The 20,687-nt window shown below is 42.1% G+C and overlaps 1 protein-coding gene across 2 annotated transcripts in view; it reads right to left on the bottom strand.

The window, feature by feature from the left end:
• Nucleotides 1-379: 379 nt before the first annotated feature.
• Nucleotides 380-20,687, bottom strand: part of fbxo42 (F-box protein 42) — a 42,880-nt gene continuing 22,572 nt past the window's right edge. For both annotated transcript variants that reach the window (XM_080214901.1, XM_080214900.1), the window contains exons 5-10: nucleotides 19,282-19,435; nucleotides 18,094-18,204; nucleotides 13,652-13,748; nucleotides 11,009-11,065; nucleotides 9,724-9,840; nucleotides 380-8,528 (exon numbers count right to left, since the gene is read on the bottom strand). In XM_080214901.1, the coding sequence (XP_080071027.1) occupies nucleotides 7,392-8,528; nucleotides 9,724-9,840; nucleotides 11,009-11,065; nucleotides 13,652-13,748; nucleotides 18,094-18,204; nucleotides 19,282-19,435 (1,673 nt within the window). In that variant the 3' untranslated portion in view covers nucleotides 380-7,391. The remainder of the gene's footprint in view (nucleotides 8,529-9,723; nucleotides 9,841-11,008; nucleotides 11,066-13,651; nucleotides 13,749-18,093; nucleotides 18,205-19,281; nucleotides 19,436-20,687) is intronic.

The raw sequence follows: 20,687 nt of genomic DNA, 5'->3' as shown, positions 1-20,687 counted from the left end.
TGCTTGGATAAAGAGTTGGCTGAGACTGAGTCTCTGGAACAATTCATGCTCCTCCATGTGTCAACACAAGGAAAAGACTCTTTTTCCAGCTGTGGGCATTAGGAGCTACCATGACTGTATTATAATAAATGCAGTACATCAGCTGTTGGCTGGTGCAATATGAGGTAGTTTTTCAAACCTTCCTCAATATGAAAGGACATCAAGTTTCTTATATCCTAGAGGTTGACTAAGATGAATTTACTATTTCATTCAACTTTCAACAAGTAGGTCACTTGATTTGGGGGGGGGGGGGGGGGGGAGAGACCAGAAGTGGATATGTGTGTGTGTGTGTGTGTGGGGGGGCGGGGGGGAACACCCAAAATTATCAGGTCTGGTGCAATGATCTTCACTTTTGTTTTATTATCTGTGGAAATAAGATACACATTAATCGGTTAATCACCACCTTGATTCATCCCCTCTTCTCAGTGATGACCCTTGCTCGCTTACAAGGTCCACAAGGCTGAGGTGTCCTTCAGTAACTTACCCAAGTAGTTAATCATATGCCAGTGTAGATGGTGAGTGACGGCAGATTATTTGATCATGAAGGGTATCCCAACTTTCACATATACACAATCACTTTTCAACAGAGGATATTGCCTAGCAGCAAGAGCAAGGATCCTGGGTGTTTTCCCCATCGAGGCCAATGCTGGCATTCCTATTGCTAATCTGTCCGAAATCAGTTAACAGAACCAACCAGGAATTCAACTTGGCACCTTCTTGACTCAGATGCAATTCACATTAAGACTACACAATCAGGTACTCCATTTGACAGCAATAACAATTCAATTCTTTCTTTAAACAATGTCTTTTTAATTAAAGGTTGGTTCAGTTTTACAAAACACCTCCATTGCACTCTAAATCATGGACTCAGGCAACAACACCTGCTCAGCCCATAACACAAGCTACTGTTGCATCTGTGTAGGAATGCTGTGCAGATTTTACACAAGACCACTGCATTAGAGAGGAAAGCTTCTTATGGAAACAGAAGCTATTCTGACAGGGAGAAACCTGGTTTAACAACAGCTTCTCAAAGCTGATTCAATCATCTGCATTCACAACAGTCATTTCAGCACAAAAACAGATGTTACAAAATTGACTGTTGTAATTTGTCCAGATTACTTTTCAACTTGCTCCTTCCACTGAAAAGGTTTGGATTTCAAATTTAAAATCTTAATGCAAGAGTACAGAATGCCAATTGTTGTTTTAAATACCAACATTATTTTCCAAAAGAAATCAACATGTCAGGTTTGTACCTAAGCATTGCTCTAGCGCCTGCCAATATGTGGCTGTGTGTGGAAATGGGAAGAGAGAGAGAAGGGAATCTCAACTGTAACTGCAGCATCAGCTTCAGATGTTTAAACTACCGCACAAAGCTAAATGGCATTGATGGAAAGTCATTGACTTGAAATGTCAATTCTGCTTCTCTCTCCGCACATGCTGCTAGATTTGAGGATTTCCAGCAACTGGAGCAATTTTTGTAGCATTAAGGCGGTTGCTACAAATCATTTTTGTTACTTTGGAGCCAGATACAAAGGAATCAGCCTGGAAAACACAAAAGGACTCAGAGAGAATCAAGAGATCTAGACAATTTGCAGCAGCGAGATAGCAAAAAAGATCCAGCATAAGACTTTTCACAGCTGCACAAAACTGTTTGTATCTTTATATTTCAGTGGGTGACAGCAGCAGACTCCATGGTGTATCAGCGCCTGATGACCTGGCTGTTTGTATGGAAACCTGATCTGTGTTGCCCATTGCAACTTCAGAATTTTTGCTCTACTCAAACTGCCAGCTGCAACTCGTGAGGGGAATAAAACCATTTACTATAGGGACAGAGCAGTGATAACTCCCAGGTCAAGAACCTCCAAGGTTGTGCAAAGAATTGAATGCAAAACAAATTCTCTCTTTTCATACAGAAGAGTTCAAAATAACAGATGTTGCTACCAGGGACCACCCTACCATGTGACAAACCTAGAAGTAAATACAAGCAATATGGAACATTTTGAGATTTAATTTTCCTTCTCCCCCCACCCCACTCCCAACCCCAAAAGTTTATCATTCCTAACAATAAACTTCTTTGAATTGGGGTTTCAAAAAGTAAAAAAAAATCGCATCTGGTCCTAGCTCCCAACATTCTAAATGTGTCATTATAAGTTAATCAGGTCTTGAGCGTACTATAAAATAGTTTGATTCTTCAATGCAGTATTAAGGGAGCCTGCTCCGTCAATGTCACTGGCTTTCAGATGATTCAAGTCTGCCTTTTTAGGGACATCTTTAGATTCTGTAGCACTATTCAAACAGGATGACAGTTCTCAAGAGTCCAGACTAACCATTCATCCCTCAACCACCATCACAAGTGACTAGTCATTTATCTCAATTACAAAATTATGGGACTGTATGTGCAAATTGTGTTTCCTATGTAACAAGTGAATTGAATTTTGAAATTATTTCATTGGAATATGAAATGCTTTGTCAAATTCTGAGCTATTTAAATACAATTTATTTCTATGCAATCTTTTCTTCCTAAATTTGTTAGGATAGTAAATCTTACATTTCTGAAAAAAAAACGGAGGGGGGCAGGGGGGTGTTGGTGAGGAGTGGGGTGTCTCTGATCTTTAACCTTCAGACCTGGGTTTGTGAATCAAGTCTCCCAGAATCCGCTCGCTGACAGAGTCCGAGATGAAATAAATTTGATCATTCCAAGTGGGCACCGGACAACGGGAAAAGTAAGTTGACAATACCAGAGAGGCAACAGAGAGGGGATGATGTTTTTGTAATGAAAAACTGAAGATGTCTTCTAATCCTGTGAAAATGTAGGCGTTGCCTGCGCTGTACATGACCTGTGAACTAAATGGAAACAGGGCCATTCTTTCATCTTAACCAGCACAAAAGTAAGAATGTTTTTATAAAACCAAGCAAAAATGATATTAAGCAAAGGTGTGAAGCCAAAAGTAACACCAAAAATGGCAGAAGAAATTAAATGGTTGATAAATAACTAAACAAACCCATATCCAGTGATAATACACCCTGATAGAAATTAGCAGAGGAAAAGGAAACCAACGTGGCCCTTAACTGCTCTGTTTAATACATCAATAGATAGAACATTTGCAGGGGATTATAATCAATGAACAAAGAGTTTGCAAGCTTCAGGTGTCACAATTTCCCTCCCCTTTGCATTTGAAATTGCTTGCTCTGGTTTGTATTGATGTCCAATTCTGCAACAGCTGAATATGTGAAATCATCGGATCTGATCGCAGCAGCTGAAGCCAAAGACAGCCAAAAAGTTAGGTAGTCTCAAAATACAATTGGTTAATTGGCCAAGTGTTTTCTTTACCATAGTGAAATCAGACCTTCTCGAAGAATCAGGGCATGCAAAGAAGAATGGCTATGTACCAGCAATAGGGTGCCAACAGAGTTACTACTGTATAGTCAAATGTCTGGCACAGAGAAACCAATCATTATATTTGAATCTTTAAACCAGGCTACACCTGGTCCAAAGTGAGTTGGCCATACTCTTCCCAGGGAATCACACTTCACTACCATTAGAGAACACAGGTACAGGTTGGCAGAGCAAATGATTAAAGACCCTCAAGTATACTCAGGGATACTTGCTGGTGCGTAACTGGTTAAAGCTGCACAGCTTACAAACATGGAGTATTAGTGAACTTCCCACCATTCGCTACAGAACTTCTCTTCCCATTGGGGTTTTCTAAGTGTAATCCCCACCAGTGAACATCGAGCACATTAGTGAGATTAGCTGTTCAAGCAACAATGTCCTTAAGTACTGTGAATATGGCTGCTTTAGTTATCAGATTATCAAGTCTGTACAGAGGGCTTACTGGCTCTAAACATCCACCACCAGGCACATCATCTTGGAGCAATCTAGAGTACAAACATGCCATGCTTTCCTCAAGAAGATAAGAATGGAACTGATATAGTGACTGCATGACATGGCTTGGATATATTAAACCTTTTGAGATACAGTGGAAGGATAAGCTGGAACCAGATCTGAATAGCTAAGTTTTGGGGTTGAAAGTATTGCATAGAATTTAACGTCACTGATTTTGTGAATCAATTGTGTGATTAGGAAACAGGCTGACATAAATAGCACCACTACTGTGGTTTTACTTGGAGAAAAATTACAAATACAAAACACATCTGCACCACAAACCTCATCAAACCCAGGCATGAATTCAATGAATTTAGGCGTGAAAAGGATTCCCAGATATGTACCCACACACCCAACAGTCTTATCATATACCTGGGGCACATCAAAAAGTGAAAGGCTTTTCACCACTTACATTTACTTGATTCAAAATTTGAGCAGCATTTTAGTTCATCCTTACATTAACTAAAACCTGTAGAAAATAGATCAAAGCAGCAGGTCTGGCAAAGGGACCGTATGTGTGCAATTTAAAGCCCTCTTTACTGCCTTCAACACATTTGTAGCCCTGGGCAGCAGTAAGCCACTGCATACACACAAAGAAGCTGATAGCTTCGAACAAATGATGGCATTCAGAGCCCTGTGACAAGTTCACTTCTCTCCAGAGTGAGTTCCTGATGTGCTCAGGGGTGGCACAATTCTCCGGTTTTAGGTGAAATTGTCAACACTTTAAATGAGTTGCAGTTTTAAGGATCAGGTATCTATCGAGAAATCCAAATAGCACAAAAATCAGCCAGGGTCTCTTGACTGTGTGACATTACATAAAATGTTACACACTTTGTTGCAGCAGACTCCAAACCACCAAAATTCACAAAGACAACCAAGGGAGCTGCTTTAAATGGGAACTGTTGCATCCATTAGCTTCCATGTACATTCATCTCTTGTATGTGTGCACAGGGCTGGCAAAGCAGCCCCTCTGTTTTCTGGGGTCTAGATAAACTTCACGTGGCTACATGCATACATACTAGCAAATCAAAAGCTCAACCATCCAACAAAATTCAAGATGACTCCTTGAATTTGTTCCTCATGAGTTTCAATTTGAAAGCTACAATGTGGGCATTTGCTCTCTAAAGAAAGGACATCCTTTACGTGATGGTCCCAATTTGCTGCCATTTGCTTTTGAAAGCTGCAGGCCTTCTGTTCTGCTGCACTTCAGTTAAATCTTATCCAAATTCTTCCATCCTTTGTGATCGGCAGTTTGTTAGATTTGAACAATTAGTGAAGTTTATGGAGCAGGAAGAGCACATTACCACAGAATGTCCCACTTTCCAGGGCAGTAAGACTTAATACTGTGGTGTCTTGCTCATATCTGCTTCCCTTTCACCTTCAACACTAAGCACAGTTCCTGCTCTATGTGCCTGTCCATGGTCTTAAACTGCACCATGCCTGCTTGGGATAGAGCCAGTGCTGGGATTCAACTCTTATTGGCAAGTTAGAAAGAGGGCAAAGCAACATTAGGAGACAGGACTATCCTGGCGTCCTCAAAGTAATTGAAGAGGTTATATTAAAACTATAAAACAACCGTGTTAACTTTCTGTTCTGCGTTTTCGTTCTCCTTTTGCAATCTCTCCATGGCAGCTACCCAGAAGATCATATATTGAGATCTCAGTGTACAAGAAATCACAAAGTTCACTACCTCTTTTTTGTGCAACGGGCAGGAGCAATCCTGAAGGCAACATGGCTCACAACAAAACTTCAGCAAAATATACTGTCCTGGAGTCTGCAAGACTGAAAGAACAGTAGAAAGACAGTGGATGCTTAAATAGTTCAGAAAAATTCCCTAGTTGCAAAATCGCAGCTAAGTACTTATTTCCCATGGCAACTTCATTCTGACCTAAGCCTTGGAATAATAGACAATTACTGGCAGCACACTCCAACTTAATTGATGATGGAATTGCTCATAACACAAATTAAAATTAAACATGTTATTTAATTAAAGCAGGATACTGTTCTGGTTCAAGCAGACATCTCTACATTATCGATGAACAAGGGCATTGTGTGTTGTCAATTAAATGGCCTTATTTGACTGCAACAGGCAGGAAAATAAAACATGAGCTTTTCAAGAGCAAAAATTCCAGAAAGTAAATAGAAAAGCTATCAAATATTGCCTAACAAGTTCCCTTCGCCACTGAAAATAGGATCATCAAAGCCAGTGGGGTGTGAGATGCTCTCAATTAAACCGAGACAACTGTGTCAACTAGCTCCCTGATACAGCCATTAAAATATAAATTAAACACCAGTTTGCAATTGTACCCCGACTGAAATGAGAGTCAGATTTCTAAGTCAGACAACAGACAGAATTTAATACAGCACAAGGTTGCGGCAATACATTCCAACTGATTACTACAACACTCAGCCTGCTATCATCAACAAAAAGGTTCTTTTCCCTTGGATAGACTCCATCCTATTTTACCACCTGGGTGACAAAAGGCTTTTGGCAGTTACGGGGCTTACATCCCTCAAGCATCTCTACAGTAAATCATTAGAACAACTCTAGAAACGCCAACATTCCTTGGTTACTTGCCCCCACTGATAATAGAACAAGTACACTGATCCCTTAGAGACCCCTCCTGCAATGGGATTGATGCAATGAGTGCTCCTTCCCCCAGTGGGGTGAATACGAGGGCTGGGTGCCCCATTCCACAGCTGGGACAGGTACGGCTCAGTATGAATGCCCCCAGTCTGCAGTGGATTAAGTACTATGGCAAGTCCAATTCTGTCTATATCGGGCATTTCTCTTTCTCAATACATTAGCTGCACCGTTCCTCTTCAAAAATAAATTAGTTATAAACTGCAGTAAAGAAAAAGGTTAAACTCTATACAGCATCCTTCATTGATCAGAATGTACGCGTCAACTCAACTGGCTTTGGAGTCAGCATGTGCAATTTTTGGAGTGCTTGGTTCATGTCAGTTAGCTGATTGATAAAAGGATAGTCACTGAGCAGATTGAAGGTTGCGACCAAAATACTGAATCGCAAAACTAATCCATCTCAGTGAGGTGGACATCAGCTCCTATGGAAAAGCTGCAACTTCAAACCAGGCATTGCAGACTCCTGCTAACCCGTTGTGCCACTATCAATGCACTTGTTTATAGTAAGATCTTACCTAGCTAAAGCACGTTTGCTAACCTGCAGCATACCACATACGAGTTACTGCAATGGTGGAAATATTGACACACCATTTCCTTATCTGGTCAGTATTGAAGGCAGCAGAAGCTTTTGAGAATGTAGCGAGAGTCAAATTAAGACAGATCAGTCCGAATATAACAAACTCACTGGAATGGGGTAAAATTTGTGTTTTAACAAGCAAACTTTAAGCCATTTCCAGAGTAGTTTTACAGATAAATGTTTTTTTTTGAATTCACAGCTTATGGGTGTGCATCAGGTCATGTGAAATACCTTGAGGTGGTGCATTATCTCTTCGCTCGCACAAAATACAATGCATTGGTTTTTGGATAGTACTTCACGTTCTGTTTCTTGTCCATTAGCCCCCCAAAAATGATCAACTCGCCCCGGCCTTGTACCACTGTGTGGAGACTGGTTTCTGGTGGGCCTACAACTGAGCCACTGTTGAATATTTTCCAACTAACTTTTCCCTTCTCTTTTGCATCCTTTATATCCAACACATACATTTGCATTGGCTTGCAGTTCATGCTCTGGTACAAGGGCTTCCCTACATTGAGAGATTGAGGTGGGTGGTGGCCTAACCGGCGTGCAATTGGTGGCAGTGTATGTCCATCTGCCTGGGCGGGTGAAGGGCGTGGTGGTGCATCAGTACTGTTTGAACTTTGACCGGTGTTTCCTGGTGTTACAGATAAAGGAGCCGAACTTCCGCTAGCTGAAACAACAGACGATGAACTTTGTGGTAAGAAATCCTTCACGGCCTCCAGTCCTCTTCGGAGTGCTCCTGGTGAGACTGGGCCTGAAGAAGCACTTGCAATGTGAGGTGGTGTGTGAATTCCATTTGTCTGCTCTGGAGCATTCCCAACATTAATCTCAGCTCCAGGACTTGTCCCATTCCCATCTTCTCCAAGGCTGCTGCTGGAAGAGGCTTTTGAGTCCCAGTTGACTGCATCCTGAGATCTAAACGGATCTAATCCTGAATCTACCTTCTGTTCCACTGGTGTGCTTTGCCTAGTGGCATGCGGAAGTCCTCCAATAGAACCTCGAAGATCATAACCCTCCACCACAGCTGATGTGACAGGGGATCCTGGTTGTACTGGACTATCCAAAGAGCCAGCCAAGGATCCTGGGGATAATGTTCCACCATTTAAAACTGGTGACCTTTCTCCTTTGGCTGGAGATAGGCTGCCTTCCCGAGAACCAGATGTTGTTGGCCTATGCGTCCTTGGCCGCAAAGTACCCCAACGTCCATTCACACAAGGAACTTCATCAGTACTTCGTACTGGAGACTGTGATCGATGCTCTCTCATTTCTGCACCAAGGGCTGGTGGTGTGGCACTGATAGGAGATGGGCGAGAATGCAAACTGGGACTGAGGGGGGCTCGGCCACTAGGTGCTTGGCTGAACACTACCACGCATTGTCCAACCTAGAAATTAAGTGAGAAATATTAGTCAACCTTGTCCACAATTATCAACATTTTAAAAAATCATCTGTTAACAAAAATTCCATTCAAACCATTTAAATGAACATAACTATCTCCTCCAACCTCCTCAAAGGATTGGACAAAAATATGGAGATGGACATAACCACTTCCCCTGACAATTAGTTTAATTTGCAGAAAATACTATTAACTCCTTGCCTGATCAACAAGATTACTTCTCTCTTTCCTCAGGGGAGGAAGGAGCAGTGCTCCAAAAGCTCTTGATTCCAAATAAACCTGTTGGACTTTAACCTGGTATGGTGAGACTTCTTACTGTGCCCTTTGATATAGTTAACGCAAATTTCCCTTAGCTTCCAATCATGTCTCACGACTTAGCATTTAGAATTTCAATACCTTCAACTGGCACCTCAGGACTTCATGATTTCATGAATGTCTTTCAATAAAAGTTGTGTCCAGTGCAACAATGGCAGACAGTGAGGTCCTGCCTCAAAGTCAAACTCATGGACCACATTATGGATAGTTCTATGTGTGCAGCTTGTGAAAAAAAGATATAAAATGGAATTATGCAAGGGAAAACAAATGACTTTTAGAAAATGAAAATCAAATTGAGTCATGGTTTTCCTAGTAACCTAGTTTAATGAATAATGAGATGTCACTGATCAACCAACTTCTGGAGTGCACTGACTCTTTCCTCACCTCACAGCGATCAGAATAACTGATTCAAAATTATGCTTTAAATTTTTGATTGTATTGATTCTTTCACGTATGAAGAGACTGACCTGACCCCAACCCCCCCGAATGTGGAAGGTTCTTGACATGGCTAGGTTTTACTTAAGGAATAAATCAAAGCATGATTGCTTCCGAAACAACCACAATAGGAAGGTGAATGGCTGCAGTGAAAAATAATGGTTTTATATCATGAGCCATAAGGCAAGGCAAACAATCCAGAAGTAATCCAAAAATATATCAATTGCCCCCTCCTCTCCTGTACTGTCTGCAGCACAGTGGCACAAGTGCCAGCCATTGTTCAGTACATTATTCAAGAGCCAGATAGTGAGCATCAGCTAACTCAGCATAAATCAACCCAAAATGGTTTTAGTCTATTCTCAGTTAATCACAGGGTCAACGAGCTGAGTCATCTAATCTCCATATTTAACACAAAACTTGTGTGAAGTCTTACCCTACAGGCCGGATGACACCATAGCTCTGGTGCCCCATGCTCCTCATTCTCCACTTTAAGCTGTTGCCATGTCCAAGGGGTACTGTTCATATGTAGCAACCAGGCATCCTTAAACAGCTGTTTTAGAACAGCAAGTCAACAAGTTTTAATGTATACACAAAAAGCATGCAGACTCGATTATTTGGTAATGTGGACCCAATCGGCCATTAACTAACATACAATACGATATTAACATCAATCCAAACTACCATGACTTGGGGCAGTTTACCAAGTTGAACAAACGCCACATTGAAGTTAAGGTGTATAAAGTACTGAAATATAGCCTTTTAAAATGGGACTCAGCTCCTCCCTGTTACAGCCAAACACCTCTTATTTATGCAAAAGTTGAATATGCCCCTCTTTATACATGCATCTTATTTAGGGGATGACAATTTATCCAAAATCTGCAGATTCCCTTGAACACAGATGTATCAAATGGCTGTTTATGGTGTTATCAATATGCATTTACTGTACCACGCATTAAAGGATAGCACAGAACTGTAAACTGACTTCAAGTGCAATATTGTAGCCACAAGATTTATAGCATTGCTGATGTCCCTTTATGTTTACATTATTACATTACTGCCTCCATTTAACTCCCATCATTTTTTAATGTTTATTTTTGGCTAAATTTATTTTCAAACAATTAAAAAAGAATGGCTATATTATTTTCCTTTAAACCAAACTAAAAGTTGGAATTTGTGATGTGGTTTGAAATTACATGGAGTTACAGTTCAGTGTCGGCTATCATATTAGCAAAAGGGCAGCCAGCCAGCCAACACAACCTATTCGAACTTAGTTAATTGTAGAATTGCTTGATCTTTTTTATTTCAATTTGCTATCCTTTCTCCAAAATCTTTAGTATTTTTACTTCCCAAGTATCTACCTTCCTTTTCACCCAAACATGCTTTCTGGAGCAGTTCTTCATTTTCACAACCCTATGTCCACAAGTTTTTCCTGGTATATTTATTTTTAACCAATACTCTTTAGCATCCGTGAAGACTGTAACGTTACTGACCCAGTCGGAATTTGCTTATTTCATTTCCTAAATTATTGAACATTTAAAACAGAAACAAGAAACATTTTAAGAGGATTAAGTAATTGTTCTTAAAGACTGTTTTTCCAAATTACGATACAGCAATCTTTCATCATAGTGCTACTGCACTAGCTATGACTAGCCCCAAATCCTAAGAGTAACAGGTAGGGAGAAAATGCCCCAGTACAGGAAGATGATGCAGATACTCACTGCATTGGGTCCTCCGCAGCCTCCCAGTATCAGGATGGTTTCATGATCAATAATAATCTAAACACAAGTTAAAATATTTTTATGTCAACGTCTTTGTCCATCAGTGACTACCTCAAGAATAAGTATCGTTTTTTAAAATTCATTTGTGGGACATGGGTGTCACTGGCTGGCCAGCCAGCATTTATTGCCCATCCTTGGTTTCCCTTGGAACTGAGTGGCTTGTTCAGTCATTTCGGGGGCGATTGAGAGTCGACCACGTTGTTATGGCTCTAGAGTTACATGTAGACCAGGCTGGGTAAGGACGGCAGATTTCCTTCCTGAATGGACATTAGTGAACCAGATGGGTCTGTACAACAATCGACAATGGTTTCATGGTCATTAGTAGATTCTTAATTCCAGATATTTTTTATTGAGTTCAAATTCCACCATCTGCCATGGTGGAATTCGAACCCAGGTCATCAAAACTTTTGCTGAGTTTCTGGATTAATAGTTTAGCGATAATATCACTAGGCCACCACCTCCCCTAATATTAATTATATTAATCATGTACTCTTGACAGCTCTGCTCTAAAGCTACTTAAAAAATATAGGGCACACTCTTCTGCGTGAACAATCTGACCCATTTAAATCAAAGGCAGAACTATGTTCACTGTGTAACCATTCACTAACACTGCAAATCACTATGGTATATCTGGTATTGGAATCCTCTTACTTTTACAGAGATCAAAACACAGAATTGATGTATTCAGCATTTATTAAAAAAAGAAAGGATTTGTGTCTGCACTGTGCCTTTCACAACCAAAGCACATCCCAAAGTGCTGGACAGCCATTTAAGGCTTTTGAAGAGTGGCACTGTTATAATGCAGGAAAAGGAGCGCATTATTGTACACAGCAAAATCCCAGGTTCCAGAGCGACACAAGTGATTAGCACTGCTGCTCACAGGGCCAGGGACTTGGATTAAATTCCAGCCCTGGATAACTGTGTGGAGTTTGCACGTTCTCCCCGTTTCTGATTAAGTTTCCTCTGGGTGCACCAGTTTCCTCCTACAGTCCAAAGTTAAGGAGATTAGCAGAGTAAATACGTGGGGTTATGGAATGGGATAATTGCCAGTGCAATGGACCAAACAGCCTCCTTCTGCATTACAGGGATTCTATACGATAACAACCATGTTTTTTTTTAAAGTTATTTAGGCTGAAGGATAAATATTGGCCAGGACACTGGAAGAACTTTCCTGCTTTTCTTTGAATAGTGCAATTAAATCATTTGCATCCACCTGAGAGGGTATATGCAAGGCCTTCATTTAGTGTCTGACCCAAGACACACAATCTCTGATAATACAAAAAATCCTTCAGTATGGCACTGAAGCACCAGCACAGGCTTTTTCTCGAGTCTCTAGAGTGAGACTTGAATCTATGACATTCTGGCTCAGAGATAATAATGTTATTGCTGTGTCAAAGCTGAGACCATCATACATTAGATTATACCTGCTCTACTGGGGTAAGGGAAAAGCACAGACAACAATCCGTTTGTGACACAATAGTTAGCACTGCTGCCTCACAGCGCCGGCGCACAAGTTCGATTCCCTGCTTGGGTTACTGCCTGTGTGGAGTTTGCAAGTTCTCCCCATGTCTGCGTGTTTCCCCTCTGGTTTCTTCCCACACTGATGGGAAGATAGGCCATCACCTCCCCTAATATTAATTATATTAATCATGTACTCTTGACAGCTCTTCTCTAAAGCTACTTTAAAAATATAGGGCACACTCTTTTATGTGAACAATCTGACCATTTATTTTTGGTGGGTTAGGTTGATTGACGATGCTAAATTGCCCCTTAGTGTCGGGGGTTAGCAGAGTAAATAAGTGGAGTCATGGGGATAGGGCCTGGATGGGATCGTGATTGGTGCAGACTTGATGGGCAAAATGGCCTCTTTCTGCACTGCAGGGATTCTTTAATTTGTACCCAGGTTTTTTTTTTAAATAGCGACAAGATGGCACATGCTAAACGAGAGTGATTTCACAGTATCTAAAATGATTCTATGACCCTACGTGGGTGAGAAAATGAGCCTGAAAGAAAAGCAAGAAGATCGATAGAAGAAAAGTTAATTACGAGGGAAGAAAGTTAAGACAAAACATTAAAAAAAAACAAATTAAATAAATGAGCTTTCAACCAAAAACAAAAAGAAAACTCTTCCTGGCTTCTTACTGAATGGAGCAAAGTGAAACTAGAATAAGGTGAGGTAGTGGTCAGGTCATTTTAGACACTGTTATATCACAATTGAATGGGCTACCTGAATATAGGCTTTTAATTACCTCACAGTATAATGCTAGTTCACAATGCCATCTCATGTCATATTTGCTGGCATGTGTTTGTTTAAAGAGAACAACACTTCATATCAGGGAAGAAAGATGAATCTAAATATCCCATACTTTGGTTAAATCAGCTCTGTAGTTGGGTAAATGTTTAATCTCAGGTGCTTTTCTGATATTCCAACAACTCTACTAATCCTTGACTGACTGCACCAAAACCTGGTCTATAATGACACCAATATAAATCACATCTCAAATGCACATTCCTCATTGCATCAAGGAAAAAAACATGCACACTGAATAAGAAGCAAAGTCACCATCAGGTCTCTCCCCTCACCTGGGATTGCCCACCCCTCGGATGGGGCATGGTACCTGATGTTGCTGGTTTAGACCAGGCCCACTGCTCCATATCTAAGATCCAGACTTCGTTACTCCTGCATGGGTCAAAATGGCACAGGTCAGAAAAGAAATACAAAAGACAAGTTAATGCAAAGATCAAGAAAGGAAGAGCAACACAAGGGTAAATCAGAAGAAATAAATACTGGAGCAAAGCAACTATCGGAAGAGAATTGGACTGCCAGGATTCTGCTAATCAAAGAAAAAGAGCTGCATTGAGAATAATGGGCTAGCGCTTAATATAAAAAAGGATAGCAAGAGTTTTTATAAATATATAAAAAGGAAGAGGCTGGCTAGGGTGAACATTGGACCCTTACAGGATGAGAAGGGGGACTTTGTGGTAGGGGATGGGGATATGGCTGAGGTCTTGAATAACTTTTTTGTTTCGGTCTTCACAGAGGAGGACGTGAATAATTTGCCGGGTGTTAGAGATGGAAAGGTGGTAGGACTGGAGGGTCTCAATGATATTACTGTTACTAGAGAGGCGGTGCTCAGCAGACTGGAGGGGCTGACTGTGGACAAGTCCCCAGGACCGGATGGAATGCATCCGAGGGTTCTGAAAGAAATGGCGGAGGTGATAGTGGATGCATTGGTGGTTATTTTCCAGACGTCTCTGGATTCCGGGGAAGTGCCGGAAGATTGGAAAACGGCTAATGTTACGCCGTTGTTTAAGAAGGGTGCCAGGCAAAAGGCAGGGAATTATAGGCCGGTTAGTTTAACGTCTGTTGTAGGTAAACTTAGAATCCGTCATCAAGGAGGAAATAGCGAGGCATCTTGAGGGGAATTGCTTGATAGACCAGACGCACCACTGTTTCATTAAAGGGAAGTCGTGTCTGACAAATTTACTGGAGTTCTATGAGGATGTGTTTAGGGCAGTGGATAGAGGAGAGCCAGCGGATGTGGTCTTCCTGGATTTTCAGAAGGCGTTTGACAAGGTACCTCACAAGAGGTTACTGCAGAAGGTCAGGGGACATGGAGTTGGGGGTAGGGTGTTAGCGTGGATAGAGGATTGGTTGTCAAATAGGAGGCAGAGAGTGGGGGTCAATGGGGGCTATTCGGATTGGCGGTTGGTGACTAGTGGAGTGCCCCAGGGGTCGGTGCTGGGGCCTCAGCTTTTTACCATTTATATAGATGATCTGGAGGACGGAACCGAGTGTATGGTGTCGAAATTTGCTGATGACACCAAGACTGGTGGAACGGCAAATTGTGCGGAGGGTGTGGAGAGTCTACAGAAGGATTTAGATAGGCTGGGCGAATGGGCCAGGAAATGGCAAATGGAATTTAATGTTGGCAAGTGCGAGGTGGTCCACTTTGGTAGGAATAATGTTAGGAAGGATTATTACTTACGTGGCGAAAAACTGCAGCAGGCGACGGTGCAGAGGGACCTCGGGGTCCTTGTGCATGAGTCGCAAAAACCCAGCTTACAGGTGGTCAGGAAGGCGAATGGGATGCTGGCCTTCATAACGAGGGGGATTGAATATAAAAGTAGGGAGGTCTTGCTGCAGCTGTATAGGGCATTGGTGAGGCCGCAGCTGGAGTACTGTGTGCAGTTTTGGGCGCCGTACTTACGCAAGGATATTTTGGCCTTGGAGGGAGTGCTGAGGAGGTTTACTAGGCTGATGCTGGAGTTGAGGGGGTTGAGCTATGAGGAGAGGCTGAATAAACTAGGCTTGTACTCGTTAGAGTTTAGAAGAATGAGGGGAGATCTCATTGAGACGTATAAGATGATTCCGGGGAAGTGCCAGATGATTGGAAAACGGCTAATGTTACGCCGTTGTTTAAGAAGGGTGCCAGGCAAAAGGCGGGAATTATAGGCCGGTTAGTTTAACGTCTGTGGTAGGTAAAATGTTAGAATCTGTCATTAAGGAGGAAATTGCGAGGCATCTTGAAGGGAATTGCTTGATAGAGCAGACGCAGCACGGTTTCATTAAAGGGAAGTCGTGTCTGACAAATTTACTGGAGTTCTATGAGGATGTGTCTAGGGCGGTGGATAGAGGAGAGCCGGTGGATGTGGTCTTTCTAGATTTTCAGAAGGCGTTTGACAAAGTGCCTCACAAGAGGTTATGGCAGAAGGTCGAGGGACATGGAGTTGGGGGTAGGGTGTTAGCGTGGATAGAGGATTGGTTGTCAAATAGGAGGCAAAGAGTGGGGGTCAACGGGTGCTATTCGGATTGGCGGATGGTGACTAGTGGAGTGCCCCAGGGGTCGGTGCTGGGGCCTCAGCTTTTTACCATTTATATAGATGATCTGGAGGAGGGAACCGAGTGTAGAGTGTCGAAATTTGCTGATGACACCAAGATTGGGGGAACGGCAAATTGTGCGGAGGGTGTGGAGAGTCTGCAGAAGGATCTAGATAGGCTGGGCGAATGGGCCAGGAAATGGCAAATGGAATTTAATGTTGGCAAGTGTGAGGTGGTCCACTTTGGTAGGAAGAATGGTAGGAAGGACTATTACTTACGGGGCGAAAAACTGCAGCAGGCGACGGTGCAGAGGGACCTCGGGGTCCTTGTGCATGAGTCGCAAAAACCCAGCTTGCAGGTGCAGCAGGTGGTCAGGAAGGCGAATGGGATGCTGGCCTTCATCGCAAAGGGGATTGAATATAAAAGTAGGGAGGTCTTGCTGCAGCTGTATAGGGCATTGGTGAGGCCGCAACTGGAGTACTGTGTGCATTTTTGGGCGCCGCACCTGCGCAAAGATATTTTGGCCTTGGAGGGAGTGCAGAGGAGGTTTACTAGGCTGATACCGGAGTTGAGGGAGTTGAGCTATGAGGAGAGGCTGAATAAACTGGGCTTGTACTCGTTAGAGTTTAGAAGAATGAGAGGAGATCTCATTGAGACGTATAAGATGATGAATGGGATGGAAAGGATAGAGGTGGAAAGACTCTTCCCACTCAAAAAAGACAATAGGACTAGGGGGCACAGCCTCAAGATAAAAGGGGGGCGGTTTAGAACGGAGTTGAGGAGGAACTTCTTCACTCAAAGGGTGGTGAATCTCTGGAATTCTCTGCCCGTTGAAGTGGTGGAGGCTGCCTCGCTAAATATTTTTAAGACGCGGGTTGATGGGTTTCTGATAGGAGAGGGGATTAAGGGTTATGGGGAGAGGGCGGGAAAGTGGAACTGAGCAGCGACAGATCAGCCATGATCTTATTGAATGGCGGGGCAGGCTCGAAGGGCTAGATGGCCTACTCCTGCTCCTATTTCTTATGTTCTTATGTTTTTATGATAAATGGGATAGGATAGAGGTGGAGAGACTCTTCCCACTCAGAAAAGACAGTAGGACTAGGGGGCACAGCCTCAAGATAAAGGGGGGGGCAGTTTAGAACGGAGTTGAGGAAGAATTTCTTCACTCAAAGGGTGGTGAATCTCTGGAATTCTCTGCCCGTTGAAGTGGTGGAAGCTACCTCGCTAAATATTTTTAAGAAGCGGATTGATGGGTTTTTGATAAGAGAGGGGATTAAGGGTTATGGGGAGAGGGCAGGAATGTGGAACTGAGCCACGACAGATCAGCCATGATCTTATTGAATGGCGGGGCAGGCTCGAAGGGCTAGATGGCCTACTCCTGCTCCTATTTCTTATGTTCTTATGTATAATGCAACAGAGTGACAAAATCATTGAGTTAAAGTGGCAATGGAATGTGCACAATGTAACTATGAATACTTACTGCATAAGACCACAACACAAAGGAGCAGAATTAGGCCACTCAGCCCATCGAGTCTGCTCCACTATTCAATCATGGCTGATATTTTTCTCATCCCCCATCCTCCTGATCCCCTTTTTACTCAAAAACCTCAAGAAACTTCAAGAAAATGCATCAACGCTTTCAGGTGTGGATTAGGGTTAAATCAGTGGGATTAAATCTAATCAACAAGGAAGGTCCTGAGACACAGCAAGTGATTACCTAAACCATGGTTCTGTCTATTCCACACTTTCTGACTGATATGAGGCAGCTGGTCGCTCAGTCACAAATTAACTTAAAAAAAATTGTGAAAATGTTATGTTCTTATGTTCTTAAAAGCTTCTTGACAGTTGACATTTTGATGATGTAATGCGTCATCTGCAGATGTAGGATGAAGGTTATGCTTGCGATTCCACAAACAACAACCTACTAACCTCAGCAGTGCCACCAGGAGTGAAGCTTAGCTACTCCACAGGCAAGAGTAATCAAAAATCAGGGAGTGAGGTCAAGAGATCGGCACATCCTTATAAACCAGGGAATCGTGTGCGAGCAACACTTTGTAGCAGGCAGCAACTTTTTGTTTTAAACAAGGAGGGGCACATTCAAAGTGTGAGACAATCTAAATATTGGATCTCATTGCAAAATCTCAGCACTGAACAGTTTCTGACTAATCCTCCCCAAAATTCCTTAAGGTGTATATATACATACATTTGTCGAGAGCCTAACGACCCTCCAAATACAATCATTTTATCTCCTATTACAGAGGATGAATGGCCAGCCATCGGAGGGGGTCCATGAGTTGTTACTATACAGTTCCACCTTCAGAGAAAGAAAAACAAGATGACATTTATGGAAAAGAAAATGTTCACAACCCAATCACATGCTCAGGCATAATCCAAACAGCAGGTAAGGAATGTTTTAAAGCATTTTTCTCCAGCCAATTTCAACCAGGGCTACAGCTAGATGCTACAATGGTACCCAGTGCACCAAGGCCAGGGAGGGAATCAGCTCAAGTTCCAGAAGCCCTGGTGAACACTGGTGCAAATTGTTGGTTATACACAGTGCTCAAAAGCCCTGTCTAGTAACACTCTTCAGCTTGGCATGTGAAAAATGGCCACCTAACAAGGAAGTGGAAGATGGCTAAATTTCCTGGAATAGGTTCCAGAGATATCCCATGTCAGGAAATACTCAGGAAGGCTGAAGATGCAGCAATAGCTGGACAAATATATTGGACATCTATTACTCACACTGATCTACTGCCAGAATAAATTGTCATTTCCCCTCCTTAGTGAAGATGTACCAATACCTCAATTCCCCAGAGCAGCCCATGGTCATTGGAAATTAAAGCTCCTAGAAGAAACCCAACATGGGACAAAGTCATAATACTCCCTGATAAAAGCCCTCTTTCTAGGTATGACTTCCTGGGTTCTTCTGATTATATAATGGATTTTCCAGTAGTGCCAGAAAAAACCCTGAAACGATAGCAAAAACCTCCATTCACTTGACTACTCGTATGAGATGCTTTCTACGTGCCAGCATTGATTCATTTTGCTCCAGAAAGACTCCCCGATTTATTTCTACTTCAGTGAAACATCATGAACAGAGTTTAACTATTCTCTTAGCTTGTCAACACTTTCGTTAAATAGGTGTTTTAAAAAATAGGAAAAAGGAATTTGCCAAATGTGTCAGAAATAGCAATGTCATCCTTCACACTTGATCCAACCTGACAGGCATGATAAGTGGGCGTTGCTGTAGTTAGTTGCTTAGTACATTTATCTAAAGCAGAAAAACAAGTGTATTCTCTCAAAATAAATAGTTAACGCAGCTCTTTCATTACGTATCAGCTTTAAGGTATAAAAAGTACAGTAACACATTAAACAATAATTAATTCTCTACCAGTTTTTGGAGGGCGAGTAGGTATGTATTTCATCAAAAAACCTCTCAGGTTGATGCAGAGGGTAGGGGCTCGGCCTGGTCCAGCCTCCAAACAATACCAGAAGATCCTTGTACACAACTAATGTGGCTCCAGCCTTGGGAGAAGGATAGGAACCTATGAGAAATAGGGAAGGGAAAGAATTATGTTTCTATGTAAAACATCAAAGCAAGCCTACAGAAATGCTTATCTAAGGTACCATGTATTGTGAAGTTCCTGGTTCAATGCCTGCCCTGTGCTAAAATCAGTTAATTCAGGGCAAGCTTGTGTTATCCACAAGCTTGAGCACCCAAGAACTCTTGTTAAGAAAAGGCAAGGATAAAAATAAAATAAAAACATCAATCAAGGTCCCTGCTCCTGATTGCTGCTCAATGAAAAGGATCAGACTAAGCTATCGTACGCTGTTACAAAATAACCGGCCCACACTCATTGTCCAGGTTGATTTAGAAAGAATATCCATATAAGTGAGGTACGTGGAGATCTGAGCATACCAAATCCAGAAAGAACTAGACCCAATTGCAGAAGTGGACTGGACAGGAAAAGGGGAAACAAATCAACAAAAGTAAGGGAAATCATTTCAAAAAACAGATTTTTTTCCTGTTCTACATAATTACCGCAGCACTATTCTTGAAATGGTTTAACTCTAAATATATTTTTTATGAATTCCCAGGATGTAGATGACATTGGCAAGCAGTGGTTTCTCTGGGCAGTGCAATGCAACAAGCTGGCTGCACACAACAAACAGGAATTAGAGAGAACATTGCTGATAATGCCATATTTTATGCCCAGTTCAAGCTGCCCTGAGAAGACTACTGGGATTGAATTGCCAGAGTCTTTGTAGTGATCTATGTTGAGGATTGGCAATATCAGGATTTTGACTTACAAACAGGAAGGATGTGTTCAAGTCAGAATGCTGTGCGACTTTGGAAGCAATGGTGCTCCCATGATCATGAAGCTCTTGCCCTTTCTTCCCTGTTTTTGTGGTTATGGTGAAGATATGGATAGTCCAGTTAAGCCTCTGGTCAATGGTGCACCATCTGGCTTTAAAGTACAAAGTATGGATGGATGCAACTGCAATAATCCACATGAAGCTCAACACCATCCAGGTCAGGAGATATCAGCTTGATTGATGCTCAAATATTATACTTATTATCTACAGGGTGCAGTAAGGTAACTTATCAAAGTTACTTTGGCAACTCCTTTCAAACCACCAAGATATTGGTGGACACTTCAAAGATGATGGTGCCTTTGAAAGGAAAGGGAAGTATTTGCATCTCGTCTCGTTTGTTAAAGTTTAGTATTCACGTGACAGAAATGTTACCTGTCATTTGTCAGCACAAGCCTGGAGATTATCCAAGTCCTACTGCAA

Source organism: Carcharhinus amblyrhynchos, chromosome 30 (assembly GCF_965287045.1).
Source record: "Carcharhinus amblyrhynchos chromosome 30, sCarAmb.v2.hapA, whole genome shotgun sequence".
NCBI classification, from domain to species: Eukaryota; Metazoa; Chordata; class Chondrichthyes; order Carcharhiniformes; family Carcharhinidae; genus Carcharhinus; species Carcharhinus amblyrhynchos.
Note: the sequence above shows the minus strand (reverse complement) of the source record. Positions and strands in the feature narration are given on the sequence as shown.